The sequence below is a fragment of the Halichoeres trimaculatus genome, unplaced genomic scaffold (genome assembly GCF_033239565.1).
Source record: "Halichoeres trimaculatus isolate MK-OKI-2021-1 unplaced genomic scaffold, fHalTri1.1 fHalTri1_scaffold_23, whole genome shotgun sequence".
Classification (NCBI taxonomy): Eukaryota; Metazoa; Chordata; class Actinopteri; order Labriformes; family Labridae; genus Halichoeres; species Halichoeres trimaculatus.
The window spans coordinates 13,531,467-13,550,564 of record NW_027437201.1 but is presented as its reverse complement, the minus strand read 5'-3'; the positions used below and the strand labels follow the sequence as shown (position 1 = coordinate 13,550,564).

At 40.4% G+C, this 19,098-nt stretch overlaps 1 protein-coding gene across 1 annotated transcript; it reads right to left on the bottom strand.

Annotated features, from left to right (window-relative positions):
- Nucleotides 1-549: 549 nt before the first annotated feature.
- LOC141785276 (cerebellar degeneration-related protein 2-like) lies at nt 550-10,760 on the bottom strand. Its single transcript, XM_074663473.1, has 6 exons — nt 10,424-10,760; nt 6,651-6,763; nt 4,900-5,048; nt 4,662-4,826; nt 4,367-4,574; nt 550-4,285 (listed from the first exon to the last, which is right to left on the bottom strand). The coding sequence occupies exons 1-6, from the start codon at nt 10,500-10,502 to the stop codon at nt 3,518-3,520; spliced, it is 1,482 nt and encodes a 493-aa protein (XP_074519574.1). The 5' UTR covers nt 10,503-10,760; the 3' UTR covers nt 550-3,517.
- Nucleotides 10,761-19,098: the final 8,338 nt, after the last annotated feature.

Genomic DNA, 19,098 nt, shown 5'->3' with positions numbered 1-19,098 from the left:
GCCGTCCCCCTCTACTGTAGAAATACTTTAACTAGACGTGTTATGTCTAGTGAGTGGACGGATGCGAATCATGACGAAACGCAGTTTTAAATCATAAAAAGCGTAACTGTGCTCTAAACTCTGTTGTTCAGTTTGGTCGTTGAATAACCTTTGAGCAAAATTGAGCCGAATGAATAAATTTAGGAAATTGTGTGCAGCATAAACTCTATATAAATATTTCTATTTTATTGCAATTATCACATGAATGGTGTAAACGGGTCAATGCGGTTATCTCTAAATATGAAATTAAGGTATTCAAAACGCTTTTGCATTGAATTTCTGCTTATTTCTCTCAGAAGTACGCTTAAAACAACTTTTTGAAAGTTTAAATTTCCTGGTCAGTGTTCCTATGAATGCAGTTGTAAGAAATTCGGGTGAACTGTAAAAATATGTTATTGATATTTCTGAGTTAGTTTTCTTTAATATTTAAAAAATCTAATACCATAGCAGGCTTGAATTTGATCCTATTTTAGTACAAACAATAAAAACATACAAAATGAGAATTTAAAGTAAAGATAATTAAATAAGTTTATTCTGACAGTTTGTTAGTCACATTCACATTTAGGCACTGAAAAAGAAAATTGTCATACATTCACACACAAATAAATACACAGGTACATTGTATATGAGCTATTCTAAATATGCAAAAGATGAGGCGTCAAACACTTCCAAGTGCAATAGGTAAGACATTACAGTACAAAAACCCTGTGAGCCTTTATCAGTGGTAAACGGCTCTGGTTTGGCATTGTTTTGTCCAGGCTTACACCTATTCTCTTCTGTACATGCTTGAGTCATTCAGCGGACGAGAGCATTAACCTTCAATTCACCTCAAACATCACAGTCATTTGTTCAACTTTTACCAAACATCCGCTATTCTCTCTTTTTTACACACATCAAGCTCACGAGTGTCGAGTTCCCCGTATGTCAGCGGTGCTGTATGTGAAATCTTTCAAGCTTGGCTACTCTGCTGTAGAATCAGACATGGAATTAGCAGTAATAACATTCATCAGAACAAAGGTTTATACATGGTAAGTTAACCAGGAGAAGGCAAAGGTATTGTACGTTGTGAAAAAGGTGCATTATATTTGCAGGTTGGTTTGAAGTTTGGTAAGACTGCTAGGTGTTAGACAAAGCCCTGGTTTGAAGCCTTCTACTGATTACAGTTCTACTACACGTGTTTATCAAGCTGTTAGTACATTTAAACAGTTTCAAAGCTTGTATAAAAAAGCTCCAAAGAAGATTTCACTCACTGCTGTAATGTTAGTTTCTGTATTGGATAATTTTCTTAAAAAGGATTTAGATCCCTGTGTGTGTCGTATTGATGCTGTCTTCATCCAACAGCCTGTCTCACCATCATCATGAATCGCCAGTTATGCCCCTGCCTCTTTTTAACTGTCTGATCTACTGCATGTTGAAACAAATATCTCCCTCAAAACACAACGCTGTCTGTAGTGTGTTTGGTCGAAAACTTCACTTGACATCCCAGCTCAACCGTTTTTATATTGTGTACGATGAAGTGTTCATAATGCCCAGGAAAGAGTGACAATAACAATCCTCAGAGATTGTCTTTTGCAAGACAGCAGCGTCTTAGCCTTACACAGTCAATCACAGGTTAAACCGTCTAAACTATAGACTATACTCTAGATATCATCACTAAAGTAGATAAATGCATCAGTTATCTAAACTAGAATCTCTACTGTTGCCCCGATGGGCTGATGTAGTCCAGTTGAAGTGATTTCCACAGTGTGGGGGAAAAAGTGAGTTAAGACTCCACACGGCATAAACTGAAATCTAAGGAATTGTTAACATCTCATTTTTAAGAATTAATTGTCTAATTAGACTTAATACGAGCCTCACTCACCTGACATTAAACACGTAATCTTGTCTTATCCCTGTGGAAGATATTTCTACTTTCAAAAAGCCATTCAGGCATCATTTTAGTCTTTTTGTATCTTGAAATGAGACATTTTCCTGGTATTGACAGGTGAACATAGATCATGCTAATTTTTATTTAAAGATAAGACACAAACATTTGATTAGGTTCCAGTTTTTGCAGTTCAGTTTTCAGATTTCATTCCTTGATTTTTGCAGGTAGCACTTTATTTTTTTCTGCCTTCCTCAAAGGCATCTGATCACTCTGAAAACAATGTAGTGTAGAGGTTTTCAAGAAAATCTCAGCATAGTTTGAGGAGACTCTAAAAGCTTTCTCATGGGAATTGGGTGACAACTACACCTATGTGCGTCAAGTCAGTTAGTTTAGTAAGCTTAAAACCACAAACAAGGAGTGCACAGGTAAATAAAATGTAAAATTTTTCATGTTTTCTGAACTGTCAGATGTAAACTCCTTTAACTCCAACTCATCACTCACAACAGTTTAAGAAACTGTTCCTACATTGCTACACTCAATGTATGCTAAGCTTACAGACTGCTGGGCATTGTTTGATGTTTTTAATGAAGACATGAGAATCTCAAATCAAACTGTGAGGAACAAATCTCTGTCTCAAAAATCTCAAAGGTGAGGCACTGCAGACATTAAAAAAAGCAGTTGTAGGTCAAACACAGACACTGGTGCAATTATTGATATTGAAGGCTTATTTAAATTTGAACTGCATCCATTATTGTAGTGATATATGTAATGAGTGAATAATTAGCACCTACAGATAACTCTTGAGGCAGACAGCACTGAGGCCTGAGAGGATTACTTCCTAGCTTACTATAATTATAGGAGTTAGTAGAGTCCATTATAAGGAAACTAAAAATAAAGTCAGTGATAATATTAGATTAAGTTTCCACTTATGATTGCATCCAAGGTGCAAGTCTCAAGTGCATGTTTTTCTTTTGTGAAGCTTTAACAATTAGTGCACTTTAAGGCTCATGAGAGGCGTATCGCTATAACTGCGTTACTGTGGTGTGAGCCAGAAGCAGTAAGGCAGAGAAGCCAGGATAGTGTGTGTTTAGAAGGGCACTGGATAAATGAGATAACAAGCTCTCCTTAAGGTCATTCCCTTCACATAAAAACTGGTTCCTCAATTTTCCACAATTCAACATCTAATGAATTTGTGATAGTTTTCAATTTTAAGATAAAATCTCAAAGATCTTACTTTTGGAGCTTTCAGACTCCCCATGCCTACATCCCTTCACACACAACTCTTCATGGGTCAGTCTGCCCTTCTCTACGTATCTGACACCAAAGGGAAAATCTTTGCAATTATATCTTAATTAAAGGGACATTTCAGTGTTTTTGAAGCTGGTTTGTATGAGTTACCTGTCACAAGCAACAGTAGATGTTGGTCAGCTCTGTCCTTCATTGAGGATGCCTCACAATTCGCCTCAGACGTCCATACTTCAGAAAACACTGAAATTTCCCTTTAACGCTTGTTTTTGAAACAGTACCCAACATGTAACCTCTGTCCTCAAACCTCAGCTCTTCACACTGCTCTAGCACGTTTTCCTCTCATGAGCACACATCAGTACATCATCACTGTTTACTGGATTTGCTGGATTTGCCGGACTTGCTGGCCTTTGCAGCTTTGGTAGCTTTGATGTCCATCTTGGTCTTCTGGATACGGGAGAAGATCTCTTTGAAAAGAGCCTTGTACTCTGGAGTGTTCTGTCCCAGCCTCTTATCCACAGCCTCCACTTGCTTGCTGATGCTCTCGATAGCCTCAGGTGTGGAGGGTGACTGGGTGGGGGTCGGTGGAGGGGCCGGGGTGGGGCCCATGGCACAGTCTTTCATGGATGGGTCACGGGAGACGGGTCTGGAAGTCTGGACTCCAGCATGACATAGATTCTCCTCATGGCGCCGACACTTTCCTAACAGCTCCTCATATTTCTCCAGTAAGGCGTGATACTGCTCATCCACCTCCCTGAGGATGGACATCCCCCTCTTCCTCACGCTGTTGGCATGAAGAGCGTAGCTTCCTCTCCTGCGACCAGACGCATCCCGAGCCACGATGGCGTTGAGCGCTGTGTCACTGCAGCTTTTCCTCACAGGGCTGGAGTCAGGGAGTGCTTGTCCTCCCACACCTCCTCCTCCTTCTGTTTCTTCCCTCACACCTCCTCCAGTCTCCCCTACCTCCACCTCCAGGAAGGTGTCCGTCTCAGGGGTGCTGTTGAGGACAGTCTGGGTGAGAGTCACACCATCATCCTCACCACCCAGCAGGAAAGTCCGAGCACGCCGATGCTGCTGAAGCTCTTGGAGCTCCAGTTCCAGCTCCCGCACTCTCCCCTGGCTGCTCTCAGCATCCTGTGAGGAGAGGAAAACACAAGCTTACAATAAATCTGCAGGATCCTTCAATGCTAATGTATCATCCAATCCTGTGCCTACCTGGACTCGTGTTTGGAGGCGGGAGAACTCTGCAAGTAGCAGGTTGCACTCTCGCTCCACACCCTCCCTGCGCCCCCTCTCAGTCCGTACAGCAGCTCGCAGAGCTGACACAGCCTCCCTCAGGTGCTGGTTCTCCTCTTCAAATGGTTTGGGCTTTACATCTGCAGAAAAGCTCTCAGCCCTGCCGACAACAAACTCGTCCTCATACCTGAAAAAAAACAATGCACAAAAATACAGCCACTAAAGTGCTAACAAAATCAGATTAAGTTGAGTGATAGGTGATAAAAAAATCTACCTGGGTGCTGTGCAGAGCTCCCTGAGACAGGGGAAGGAGTGAATGGTCTTGCGTCGCTCTCTCTTCTCTCTTCTGACTCGCAGCTGCTCCATGGAGCGAAGCTGCTCCACCTGCCCTGAGAGAGACTCTACCTGGTTCTGCAAAGTCTCGATGGTCCCTGTCAGCCTTGGCCCAAGAAGAAGAAGCATTAAGTTTCTGTAGGAAGGAGGAGGAATGATCAAACATGAGTCTGTCTTACCTCTCTATCTTCTGCTGCGAGGCCTTGCTGTCCATCACGAGTGTGTGGTTGGTGCGCTCCAGCTCTCGAGCTGTCCCATCCAGCTGCTCGTACACTTTGGCATGCTGCTCATTCATGTCCCGAAGAACCTCCAGCTGTTTGGACAGATACTGAGGGACAAACACAGACACATGCATGTCTACCTGAGTCTAAACACGATGAATCAACGAACAGATCCAGGAACAGAACAACAGACTCAGAAGTCCATAACAAAACCAGGCAGCGCACTCATTTTCTGTCAAAAATACTGTACTTTTTATCTTTTAAGATTTAAATGTTCATGTTTTCAAACCTTAAAAGTTGATTTTGAGTTTCTGTTTATGTCTGCAGAGTGATTTTTGCATTTCTATAAGAAGTTCTTCTTTCAGACTCAAGTTGTTGCAAACTCTTTGTCAGTGTTGTGCTACATTCTCAATATTCTTCATTTGCACTTAATTTTTCTTGTCCTTTAAAAGGAAATTTTAACAAGGCACGGAAACAAGGAAATTCTTCTGCATGAAGTGCATTTAATGAAATGAGACACTTTACCACTGCTTTTCAAATATTTCCTTGTCTCTCTCCAGCACTGTCTGAAGCAAAACAGCTTGAAACAGGGAGGCGACACAGGCCTCCTACATACTACAATTTTGGAAGCAAGTTCCACTATCATTACACCTTTACACTTACACATTACATCCTGAAGCGGCGTAACACTGGTGTCCATGAGTATAATTACACACTGTGGCTTATTCACACAGCTTCAGGCAGAGGAAGAGCAGGGTCTTCCTAAGCAAAAAATGTCCAAAGAGGCCGTGTTGAACAGAAAGTCTGTAGTGTAGGCATGGTCTGGCCCATGGTAGGAAAAAGGTATATGCCTGTAGTGACAAATGACTTTCTTGCAGCTTGCAGTGAAGACAGCAGTGATGGATTAAGAGCTTCCAGTCATTACTTCTGTTTGCTTGCTTTGCCTTTTTTTAGTCTAACTAGCATGTTGAGAACGGGGGGGTGGTGTTGGTTAGACGGTTTCATAGAGCAGATTGTAGGCTGCACTTTTTTCTGGCCTTTAACACAAAAGTAACACCAGACTCTGAATGGTTTTCTGAGACTCAAAGACAAGATTTGTGTCTAATGTCATAATTTAGGCACTCAGAGAGCTCAGACCTCCGCCAAGCATTTTGTTATTGTCAGACAACACTTGAGTCCGACCTTAATGTTATACTCACTTTCAGCAGACTGTCTGCTACAATTTGGTGTTAGTTACAGGTTTGTAGGATAATTTGTTGCTTGACAGTGTTAAAATTTTGATGACCCAGTACATATTTCACATTCTAGATGTTAGTATCCAGAATATTGCCAGGATCTGGATCATACTTGTGACCTGGTGACCTTGTCTTGTATTCTTTTGCAAAACAATCCAACCATTAATCATGGAGTTCTATACACATATGGTAAAAAAGGGGCCTATCTCACAACGATAAACAATCCTTTAAAAATAATCCTGGATCCAGACGGTGATCCAGATCACCTCTAAAATTTAATCACTTCTTCCTTATCCCATCCATTTCTTACTTTTTGAGGTACTTTGTTCACAGACAGACAAACTCCCTCAAAAACATAACCTCTTTGGCAGAGGCAAAAAAAAAAAAAAACAGCAGTTAGCAGCCTGTTGCAACACAGTTCAGGGGGGGCAACCCCTGAGTGTTGACCTCTTTGGTGATATCTGTCAGTCATACCTCTATCTCCTGAACTTGCTCTTCATTAGTGATGTACATCTGCTGCAGGGAGTCCTCCAGCTCCTTGTTCCTCTCCAACAGAGTCTTCCCCAACTCTGCCGCCAAGTGCAGGTCTACAAATTGGGACATATGAGAGATGAAAAGGTCAGTTATGAGTTTTGAAACAGATAATAGTAGAAGAAGACCAGGGATAGACTGGAATAGGAGGACAAATTAAGAGAACACAGAAGACAGATTTAACTCCACAGAATCTAGACCCCAGCCATGCATTTTAGATGACCCAAAATTGAGGCCTTTGTTCTATTTCAAGCAAGGTTATAAGAGGGTCTGACACAGTATGATGAAAAGGGCCATTATCCTGTCTCCTTCTAATCAGCAGCAGTTCATTTAAAGAGAGAGGAGAGCAGGGGGACAGAGACACAGCACTGATCCCTGCAGCATGTCTCTCTGCAGCTCCTCTTCTCTCTGCTGACTGAATATGAAGGTCAGAGTTTGGTGCCAAGACTATTCAGAGAGACCTCAGAGAGACACGTCTCTGCTGAGATTTAGACAGAAGAGCAGGAGATTTTATTCTGCCTATGAGTGTTCAGAACAATGGTGGCTACATTTAAATTACTGCACCAAATTAATCAGTGCTTCATGTGCATTAAAATTAAGACAAGTCACTGTCATCAGATTGTATTCTGACTCAGCGATACTGAAGGCCTACATTTCAGGCTCTGAGTCAGCATGATGTGGTCTATGACCTCTCAGGGAGAAAGCAGAGGACTAAACAGAGCATGCGAGGAAGTCATCTCTCATTCAGCCCTGGCCCTGTCTTTAATAATGGATATTGCTCACCAGGACAGATGCCAAGCCCTGACTTTTATCACTGCAACATTCAACATCAGGGCAGGCGATGGAGCAAATAGAGACATCATGCACTAAAGCAGAAGCTAATGAGGATGCTCAGGTGTTTTACACTCAGGTGAACAGAGAGGGAGTTGCTGTTGACAAAATGATTCCTAATTCATGCAGTGCCTCTGGTCGTCTGTGCATACTGGATACTGTTTACTCAGCCAATATTGAGTTAACAGCTTGTTGGCTTATTTGCACTGAGATTTTTCTGCTTTTGTCTTTTTCCCTGCACTCCAGCTTCTGCTTCCCTCTTTACTGTCCTTGGCTCTTGCTCCTTTGCACTCTGGCTCTTACCCCTTAAAAAATAGATGTGTGAACATCTTTGTTTGAAGGTAGGGATGGAAATGTTGCAGATCTGCTGATTTTGAACTAAGAGGAAAACACTGACACTCCTGCTTCAAGGCTCATTTGGAGATTTAGTTTTAAGTGTTACTCATGAGCTGGAATGTGGGAGTGGAGTGTGAGCTGCAGAGGCAGAGCGCTGCGTCCTGTTTGGATGAAAAAGTGTGGGAGACTTGCACGAAATATTTTGTTTCCAGCACAAATTCAAAGCTGGAGTATTAGCTGATTTTATGGCACATACTCAACAACCAGAGACCTCTGACAAACCCTTAAAACCTCTTCTATATCTAAAAAACACTGAAATCATTTGTCAGAAATTCAGACAACTTGTCTGTGGCGAAAGTGAGCTCTCCAAAGCCAAACAAGAACACAAAAGGAGGAGGAAGATGAAGTGAGAGTTAGGAAGAGGAAGACGACCAATCGATACGACTGTAACTGCTCGCAAACAACATAGCAAGTCAATATTCCCCACAGATGATATCAGTGTGCTCCAGACAGACTTGAGGCTTGACCCAGACAGGATGAAAGCACCAAGGCTCGGGCTCCGATATAATCACATCATGTATGACAGATGCATTTCCTGCATGCTTTAGGAAACCAGCTGCTTGAGTGCTAAGCTGCGCTTTCCATTTGAGATTTTCCGATCTGTGAAGCTTTTTATTTGTCTTGTTTTAACATGGATATGTGTGCACATGTAGAAACAGAGGGTTATTTCCACAATGTCTGCAGTGATCTCTTCTACAGGCAGTGCTGTTTTTGTAGGTGCATCACTCCCAAGAGAATCACAGGAATGTGCAGAACAAAACTTCTCCTCCTTTTCTTTTACTGTTTTTGCAAATGTCCTTTAGAGAAGAAGATTTAGGAGCAAACAGAAGCCAGAAATAAGACAGCAGACAAGGTTTTCTGTTTATTAACTTACTAATGTTTGAACTGCATAAAACATTCAGCTGTACAATGAGAATTTGAACAGCCGCTCTTTAGATTTGTGTCAAGCATCAAGTCTCAGCTGGTACAGACACATATCTGCACACAACAGGCCCAAACAAAGAAACATCCAAACAGCCTGTTGGCATTCCTCTTTGTTAAGGAGAGAAAAACAACACTTCAGCCTTGTTAAAGAGCCTTTTTTCTGCTGCACTGATGTAAAATCAGCAGGCAGGGGATTCCTGCATGTCAACAAAGTACTGTAACACAATAAGAGCAGAGTCTCTCTCTATCTGAGGGGTCTGGCATCCACTCTGCTCATGACAACACTGATGATTATCACAACAGCCATCTTGACATTTCAGCCTTCTCTTGCTCTCCTGCCACTGCATCTGTCCAAAAAAGGGCTGTCTTCATCCTCAAATCAAGTGATTAACAGCATGTAAAGAGGCTGCTGTCCTAATCCACAGCCCCATGAGTGCAGGTGCACATCTGCCTGTTTTGTCTCGGAAATGTACCACTATAACTACTCGCCATGATGATGATGAGTGTAAGTGGTTAAGAGACAGGGATCAGCAGGAAATGAGGTAAGTGGTGCATCAACAGCGAGGATCTTTGTCTTCAATTAGTTCATTCTTAGAAATTTGCAAAATGTATTCAGAAGCTCTGCGTACTTACATGATGGGGATGAAAATTTAAGAAATGTATTTTGCAAAGCTTAGTTCCAATGATCCATCAATGGATCCTTCATCATCAGGATTTACTGGATATCATACAGTGAGAAACCTGCTTAGTCAACTCAGCACCACAGAATAAAAACATATTGTGCTGATTTGAAAATCTTTTAAAAGGTTGCTGCATGCTCATTTGACTGCTCATCATGTTTGTCTATCAGATAGATTCATTAGTGCAGCTAAAGTAGAGTCAAACACACCATCAGCTCATGGAGCAGGTGGCCTCGATGGAAAGAGAGGTTAATGAGGACTTCAATCAGGTTAATTAGACAAGGAGTAATGAGTAAAACCTCCAGTTTTCTCATTCTCTGAGGTTTCTTTTGCTATCACTTGAATTGTAAATGGTTTGGATGGCAGATTGTTGTCAAACTTAGGAGGTGTCAGTAAATTTCTGTTACTCTGATGTGTTTTTTTCCCCCATTTACGAACAAGTTTATTGAACATAAAATTAACAAAGGTTATATTTTGCTCGACTTTCACCAAAGATATTGACATTTTTGATTTTTCTTATACTTTATCTCTTTCAGTTATTGTTGATATAAATACAATCTGTGTAAATAACAAACTGCATCCTTCGTTGAAATTGCACAGCTCTGTCAGTAAGGCTCTAACAGTCAAATGCTGATCATTTCCAGCTCAGGCCTAGCTTGGCATGCTTTCAGTTCATTGTTGTCAAAGAGGCACAGTCTGCTCTTTAAAGCTCCACCAGTGTTTGACTCATAACATGGAAATTCAGAGAAGACATCTACATGACATCGCTGCCGTCTCTCTTCTCGACAGAGAGCCTTTGTTCGGTGCAGGCCAGCTGACCGGCCGGTGCCAGCAGCTTAAAGACAGAGAGGATGCTGCGCACTGGAAGATGATGTCTGATCTTACCCTGCTCCAGGTCCTGCTGGTCGTACCAGGGCTCTTCCTCTTCGGTCACAAACTCCTCCATTCTGCCTGAGCTCAGCATGGAGCACCACCTGGAACCCGCGGAAATGAGCCCCTCTGTGTGAACAATAGAGACCCAGCTCAGGCTGGATCCCGCAGAAAGCTGCAGCCGCTCCTTCAGCTGAGGCTGTGCACAGGCTCCTCTTGGCCGGGGACTGTTGTGTGTTGGCTCTACGTGTTTCCTCCGTTTCCTCGGTCACTCCCACCTCTCTCTCTCATCCCCCCACCTCCACCCAGCACCGGCCCATCCCGGAGGCCTTCAGTCCATCCGCTGCTTCTCCCTGTGCTGCAGCAGAGCAGCCTTCAGACGTGGCAGCGATGTTGCAATAGCAGCACTTCCTTTCCCCCTGTTTACAGACGGACCCGCGATACCTTCAGGTGCAGCTCGGAAACATCAAGCTACGAACCCGCACGCACAGTGTCCTTCGTATTTATGCATTTAGATATTTAAAAAGTCTCATTTATTACACTATGTTTATTATACAATCATGTAAGAAAATAGACAGCTTCTTAATATAACGTCTTGAGGAGAAATGTTTTTTTTTTTTTTTGGAAAATATTATAATATCGAACAGCATCCAACGACACATTTATACATGATAATTAATTACTCGGAATAAATGATGTTCATTTTCGCGTTTGAAAACAGAAAAAGCTGAGAAATTTAACGAAAAAGCATTATCAAATAATTAAAAGCTAATAAAAGATTTCATAAACCAAATTCATCTTAAAATCGCAATATTTCAAAGCTGAGCATTAAAAAGTGATTGCAAGACAAGGAAACAGGACTAAAATCACCTCTGATGTATTTTACTGGTATCTGTTTTTGACACTGAAAGCTACTGACACAATGTAATCAGTATCAGAGAAGTACTAAGTAAGGGAAAGGCTGTTTTAGTTAATATGATGCCTGAAAGATGCTAATCACAATTTGGGATGTACCATAAAAATACTCAACTTCACCAAGGAGGCTGTGATGTATTTTACACCACTAGAGGGCAGACTTGCATTTTTATCTAGATCACAGTGACATCACCGTTATCATCCATCTCACAGTTTAATCTTGTTACAGTAAAATGTGACTTTGGAATAAATAAGATCAGAACCAAGCAAAGAAAAAATCAAGTACAAATTTGGTTTTAAATCTTCTGTTTGGTAAAATGTGGAATAAATGACTTTCAAGCTAGTCCTCTCTTAAATATAACTATGTGCACTACTGCTACATGTCTGTGGAAACACAAAGATGCAGTGCTTTTTAACACATGAACCAGAGATAATACTGTGACTTGTCAAATTATGCCAAGTGATACAGGATAATTAGATTATTATCAAAATAAATTAAAATAAGTTACAGCCATTTTTTTGTCCAACATATTGAAAAACTTCACACATATTGAGCTAAATTTGTGTTTAACCTACTCTACCTTTTTTTATTAACACGGCTGAGGTGCACTGATTAAATTTACTCATCTTTCACTTTGTTCATTGGCATCTGTCACAGTTGAAACGGTTTCCATGAACTCTGAAGCTGCAGGTGCAGTTCAAACCAGCACCCTTGACAATTTTGATGAAATAACTTGACATACAGTCAAATATTTGCTTTATCACAACCATCTGTGTGAACAATGAATAGAATGAGACAAGTTGAGGGTGCAGCAGAGGTACGGTTTTTATTGCATAATCCTGCTATTGAAAACACAAATTTGGTGCAAAACAGAGCAATTCAAATGTAGCTAAAATTGTTTTGCTAATCAGCATTTTATATGATGAAGGCATAAAGTCTTTAATATCCCTCATGTCATAAAAGTGGCCTAATGGATGAGCTCCTGCAGCTAATGGAGCTGCTGTGGTAAAGCCTAAGAGTTGAACACAGAAAAAATAACCATAACAGGGGTGACATGAATGTTTTAGAACAATATAAATAAGATTAACTCATTTCTTCTTTATCATTATTTCTATCCTTTGTTCAACAGACCTTCCGAGAAAACAGACAGCAGTCAGGCCGTGATGGCAACACTTCAGGTCAGATCAAGTGGGAGAGCGAAAACACAGAGGACAGAGAAACAAACTGTCTCTTCTCCTCTTGTCATCCTACTCAACATGTTGCACATGTAGACAGAGACACTAACACAAAAGGGTAAGGGATGTAACAGAAACTATTTGCAGCATGTTTAAAAATAACCCAGAGACAAATGTTTTTCATCACTAGGCTGTCTGTATTTCAAATGAAACTAGGGATTATCTCAGCTTTTACACAAGATAACACAAGAGCAAATCATAACAGTATAGTGCAGAAAGGAAAACAGAAGCAATGCACTGGAGAAAGCAAAAAAGTTGGATGTTCTTGTTGAGGCTCCAAATAAGGCTTCAGAGATTGAAGGAATCTGTCTCTCACAGGGGTCACAGGGTTAAAGTGCTATCATGTTGCGCATCCACTCATGTTGAAACAAAGAATGAATGGAGACTGACTCAACATGTCTCCTTTCATATGACCAGCCCACATCCCATCACACAGGAGTAAATGCAAATCAGCCTTTTGTTACACACTGTGCTCAGTACTTACTCAGACAGCTCTGACCCTTTCCATCAATGCCAAAGAATCTCCACAGCAATGAATCGGCCTCTTTTTCTTCAGTGTTCACAATGAAGATGAGATGTAAATTTATAACAAAGATGAGGTAATGAGTGGATCCTCTCACTGCCCCAGCACAGTTACCATGCTGTAAGGGCATCAACATTATTTTTGTTGCACATTGTTTAAAACAAAAGTGATACACTGGAAAAAAATTATATATATATATATATATATATATATATATATATATATATATATATATATATATATATATATATATATATATATATATATATATATATATATGCACGTGAGACAAAAAAAAATCTTTGAAAATCTGTCCTGACAATGAAGTAAAACAATGAAAAAGAAAATCTGATTAAAAAAGTGTGTCAAATAGATTTACAGGAAGCTGCCTGGAGTTGAACTATTGCACAATTGAGACTCAACATTAGATGCAACATCTGTCATTTGGCTTCAAACAAGACTAAATGGTGTTTATGGCATTTATGGAAACTTTTTTTTCTAAGAATCTGGTTGATTAGTCAGACTTGACATCACCTACTAAAACCTTAAACTTTAATAAACTTTCATCACATCAACTCTCAAGTGATTTTCTGATTAACTTTCTGGGAAATGAGGAACAATTGTGTGGACATGATTCGCCTTGAATTCCTCAGAATTTTCTGTAACGTATGTCGACATCCCCTCATTTGACTTTCATCAGACCACACAGCAGCCAGGCTTCATGTAAGAAAATAAACAACTACAAAGAGAAGGAACTGCCTTCATTGTTCTTTCTTGTATTCTTTGAGAGACCCTTTCACTGGCTCAGGAGACCCCACCTCTGAGGAGAAACTGTCACAGCTACAGAATCATTTATCTGTGGAACGTCAATACTGGAAAAGTCAGTTCACAACTTCCCATGTGTACATGATGTGGAAATAAGACAGCAGCAATGCTAATGTTCATGTTCTTGAGTAATAGCTGGCAGGACACCAGATGGATGCACACACATGCACACACACAGAGACACCAACACCACCCCCCCTACTCCTTTTGGAAGGAGACTGGTATCCAAGGTTACCGAGAACAAAAAAAGAGTCTCTGGCACAGCTGGTCTTTAGCAACCACAAGTAAGAGAGGAGGGGAAAATAACTTGGAAGGGGTACTCAGATGTAGGGCCGGGGCAGAGGCTGAGGGGGAGTGGGAGACGAGCGTAAGAGGCAGTGAACACCTCTATTTGGGGACTTTGTGGCAGGGGGAGAGGCAGAGAGGAGAAAGAAGGAGGGTTAGAGAGGAGAAGGAGGAGGAGGCACTCAAACTTGCTGCAAACAGGAGTGGAAGTGGAAGAAAGTGAACACACTCTGCAGGAGGAACAGTTGCCGACAAACAGCTGCTGATCTGCAGAAAGAGTCAAATTACCTCCAAACATCCAGAGCTGGTTTCAGTCTAAAGTGGAGCTGGCTAATTAGATGTAGAGTGGGTGAGACCAGCAGGCACCACACACAACCTCAAGAAAACGCAAGAGAGGAGTGAAAAGAGGGGGAGGGTGAGACCCAGAAGGTCTGTGAAACATCTTTGGGAAGTTTTGTGTACAGCTGAGTTTGGATCTCCTCACAGCAACAGATAACAAGTGGAAAGTGACGCTCTTAAAGTGGAGTTGCTGCAGAGGTAAGAGCCTGCTTCTGTGTTTATAGTCAAGAACTTCAGTTATCTTTAACATCTATTTAAATAACTAAATATATCATTTCTGTAAATATAGACAACCAAATAAGTAGTTTCAAAGCCAGAAAAGTGTGTTTATCTGCATGAATGACTACATTATGAGGAAGTTGTGCTCTCTTCTTTGTTGCAAGATGGTTTGTGCAGCAATGGATGAAAAATAGTGCAGTATGTTTTGGTCTCTGAATAATCATGACACACGGTGTAGGAGTGCTGTAGAAGGACAAAGACGAAAGAGCAGAGAGAGCCAACAGCAAAGGTCAGACATTTTTCAGATCAAAACAAGCAGGTGGTTGACCTATAAAAACACAAGTTTGCATAACCTTATGGACAATTGTAAAATGATTCATATTCAGCTATTCTAATAACTCTTGCTGAAAAACAAGTGTTTGTTTTTTTAAAAAGCATAAAAATGAAAAAAATAATAATAATAAACAAAAGATCCATGGATGAAAGGTTTAATACAGTTTTGCAGTATTCAGTACACAGTCATGTCAAGAAATCAGATTCCTGTTGCAGGAGATGCAGACTGTTGTGTTGTCTCCAAACCACAGACTGAGCTAGTTTACCAACCACTTAAAAAGTAAAGACCAAAAGGAGGAAAAAAACAATGATAAAAGATAACATCTCTGTCTGGTGTCAGACTTACACTTCCTGAATAACTAATTCAACAGCTGTGTGCAGATATACATGTCTACGAGTTTACTATGTCAGTATGGTGCAGTAGTACAGTATAGAATTGATTCACCAATTAATTGAATAATCCATTATTGGACTATTATAAACCATAGTTAAAGCTGAAGGCAATGTGACTATTACCCATTAAAATTAATGAAAAAAAAAAAAAAAAAAAAAAAAAAAAACCTTTTTTTTATTTTTGTTAATTTGGTGTATCAAAGTTATCTGTTGTTGTTTTTTTACCCTCACTAATGTTGAGATTTACTTCATATATATAAAAAATAACTGTAGGGAGAAAAAAACTTATCCCAGTAAACAATTACTGCAGTTGATATTAACTGGGATGACATCTCAAACAGAATAGATCTGTAACTTTGTTCTAAGTCTGGTTAGTTAATGCAACGCTTATTGGTAAGTTACTCACTGTTAGCCACTTAAGACTAGCTTTTTGTTGTTTTTCTTGGTGTTGATCGAAAACTTTATCATACAGCGGAAGTAATAATGATTTGCTAACACATATTAGTGGCCGAGGCATAAAGATACTTGAGGGTCATTGTTAACGACGTTGTAACGTTAGTTAGCATCACGTTAGCCACAGTTAGCATCGTAGCAGTAACTGACATTTCTGCTTTTTACTATGGGAACATACAATAGGTTAAACCCTTTGTTAGAAATCATTAATAACTATGCCGTACTTTATTACAGAATTTTTAAACGTATATAATGGCAGAAAATTGGAAATAATACCTGTAATATGTTTCTTTTAATAGTTGGTGGTAAATAATCAGAATATTGTTCAATTTAGTGTATGAGGAAGCTATATTAGTTAACAAGTTAACAGAAGTTCCCACCCACACAGCACATTATTTTACCTTCACTATACTCTTAATCTTCACAGTTGTCTCCTCATTAATGAATTTAGTTGCCCGGCTATGGATTTAGAGTTTACTGCAGGTGACTGGCTGGTGATCCTGCTCCTGTCTCCTGTGCAGCCTGTGTCAATCTGTGTCAGTCTGTGAGATCTCACCCACACACAGCTGCTGCTTCAGTGACGATGACAGGCCTCAGTCTTGAAATGCCATGCCTGAAATAGTCTGTCTTGTTTATAATTAAACTGAACATGCAGGACGGCTTCTCATGGCCGTGGGTACAAATGCATCCAGGGGGTAAAATGATCACACATAAAAACACTAGCCACGACCACATGGTGAATCCACACACACCTGTGTATGAAATAAGTTTATCAAAGGTCTAATTAGAGGTGCTGATACTTGATGATAGGGTACTCCTAGAGCAAATAAAGTACTGAAAGATACAGATTGTATATGCATGGGGGTAATTGCAGGGTGGGAGCTTAAAATTGCAGTACTGAAGGGTGGAGCTGTGGATGAAAATAAACCTCTGCATTCAAACCCTCTTTTCCCATTCATTCAGTGTATAATTCTTTATTTACAGGTGCAGTACTGCAAGTTCTCCTTCCTGAAACCTACCAGCTGCATTTCTGTTGTACGTCTTACTGGGACCTACATTTCAGAGTCATCATGGAAGTGCAAGAAGAAGTTATGGATATTCTTGAGAAGGTCTGGATCAAACTGCAAAGTCTACCTCGAGCCAGTCCTCTAGAGTTGGGAGCTTTCTCTGTGCTCATCCTGTTTGTTGGTGAGTTTCTACTTGCAGATTTAGAAATATAATTATTATGGTAAAAATTCGAAAATATTATCCAAAAGTCACCCAAAGCGTTTGCATATTAAACTTTTACCCTTACCTTGTTACCCCTCTTTCCCTACCTGTCTTGTTTTGCAGCCACAGTTTTCTTCCTGATTGTGCTGTCCTGTGTGCACTGTTGCTGCTTTAATAAGCCAAAATACCAAGGATCCAGGGTTCTGCCTCTACAACCCAACTGAAGAATGGATCTGTTCCTCTGTATTTTGAAGCAGGAAGAGGAAACTATAGGATGGCAGCTTACTGGCATGATGTTTCAAGTTCTGTGATGAAAACTGGATTCACATTTAGAGAGCCATGCAGCTGTAATCCACAACAAACAGCTGACCAGGACAATGAAACTCTGTGTGACAGAGTTTTCCAACAACAAAAGCCCTACAGTGGAGCCATGGATTAAAAGATGCAGTGAGATGCTGATTTGAATATCACAGTCTCTCCACTTTCACTAATGAACTTGTGTAGTGCCCTGTTGACTCATCTGGAATGTGAAAAATATACAGACTTCCTGACTTTTTTCCTTTGTTCTTGTGATTCCATGTTTTCAACAGACTGTAAATACATAGAAAGTAAAGACAGAGCCCCCTCTGCTGGTCAGCTAAAAAGCTTATTTCTTGGCAATGGTGCTAATAAAAGATACGAGCTGGTCTTTGCCCACAAAATAGTTACAAATTTATTTTATATGACAACATAAAAGTGTTGCAGCACAAACTTTTTACTAACCTGAAATGCAGTAAATCTTCTATATGTAAACCAAATATAAACCTTTGTTTGTTATTTGACTGTTTAAAGATTAATGTCTGTAAAACTTTACTCTCTGATGTCAATATTACCAGTCCTCATTCCCTTTTTATTGCATTAAAATAATTTCAAATAACTTTCCAGTAAATGTTGACTATGACATGCACAGCTTATCACCTTATCACCTGATCTCTGCTTTGCCTTCACAGTCTGTATTTCTAGTAAACATTAACCAGAAGCCGTTGCTTGTTTGCCCTGCCCTCACAGAGTCACTCACATTCTAAGCTAGAAAGGGAACTAATAGTTAACTGCCACAAGTGCTCTGAATGTGTTCACATAGCTCCAGGGCTGCCAGTGGATCACAACAGTAGCTGAAACAATCAGTCAGACACACCACAATGTATTCACACTTTGTTGGGAGTCACTGAGCCGTGAGTGGATCTTTCAGCAGGACATGGCTATAAAGAGGTAAGTTTCCAAACCGAAACATGTTGGGGGACAACAACCTGTATTATCGGCACTTTTCATTTGAGGCATGTTGATTAAAAAGCAGCAGATTACAGCTACTGTGTCTAACATTTTGCTAACAATGTGGCTCCAGAATCTCTAACCTTTCTATATCTAAATGACAAATACTCATAATCTCCCCAGCTTAACATCCTCATTGTTTCGCCATGAAAGCTTATGTATGTTTTATATATGTTCAGTGTGCTGGATGAGCTGAAACCATCAGATCCACCTGAAGACTGGGTGGAATGGTTTCTGCATCGACTGCACCAGGAGCCATGGGCGCTGGGCGGTGCTGTGGTCATTGGAGTGTTTGCGCTAGGAACTATGTCTCTAATTGTCTTTGCCCTGCTATGGGGATGCTGCTGCCAAACCCCGAAACGCATCCAGATGAAAAAGAAGAAGAAACAGTCAGAGAACATGGTGATCTAAGAAAATGTGAAAAATATTGACTGATATAATGTCAAGGAACACTGATAATACAATTGAAAACTTGTTGTAACTTGTTCCTCTATAGGTTATAGATGAGACAACATTGATCTTTGTTTTCATTTGTTTGCTCCCCCCCCCCCCCCCCCCCCCCCCACACACACACACACACACACACACACACACTTTAATGTACCAACAACTGTGAAATGTTAGGAATTTCTTTGTTACTTTTATTTTTCTA

What these genes read in the sequence shown, in the direction of transcription:
- LOC141785276 (XM_074663473.1), bottom strand. Translation starts at nt 10,502, where the DNA reads ATGCTGAGCTCAGGCAGAATGGAGGAGTTTGTGACCGAAGAGGAAGAG. An exon ending in TCGCAGCAGAAGATAGAGAG is followed by an intron (nt 4,827 to 4,899) that starts GTAAGACAGACT and finishes TCTTGGGCCAAG; the next exon opens with GCTGACAGGGACCATCGAGA. An exon ending in GAGCTCTGCACAGCACCCAG is followed by an intron (nt 4,575 to 4,661) that starts GTAGATTTTTTT and finishes GTTTTTTTTCAG; the next exon opens with GTATGAGGACGAGTTTGTTG.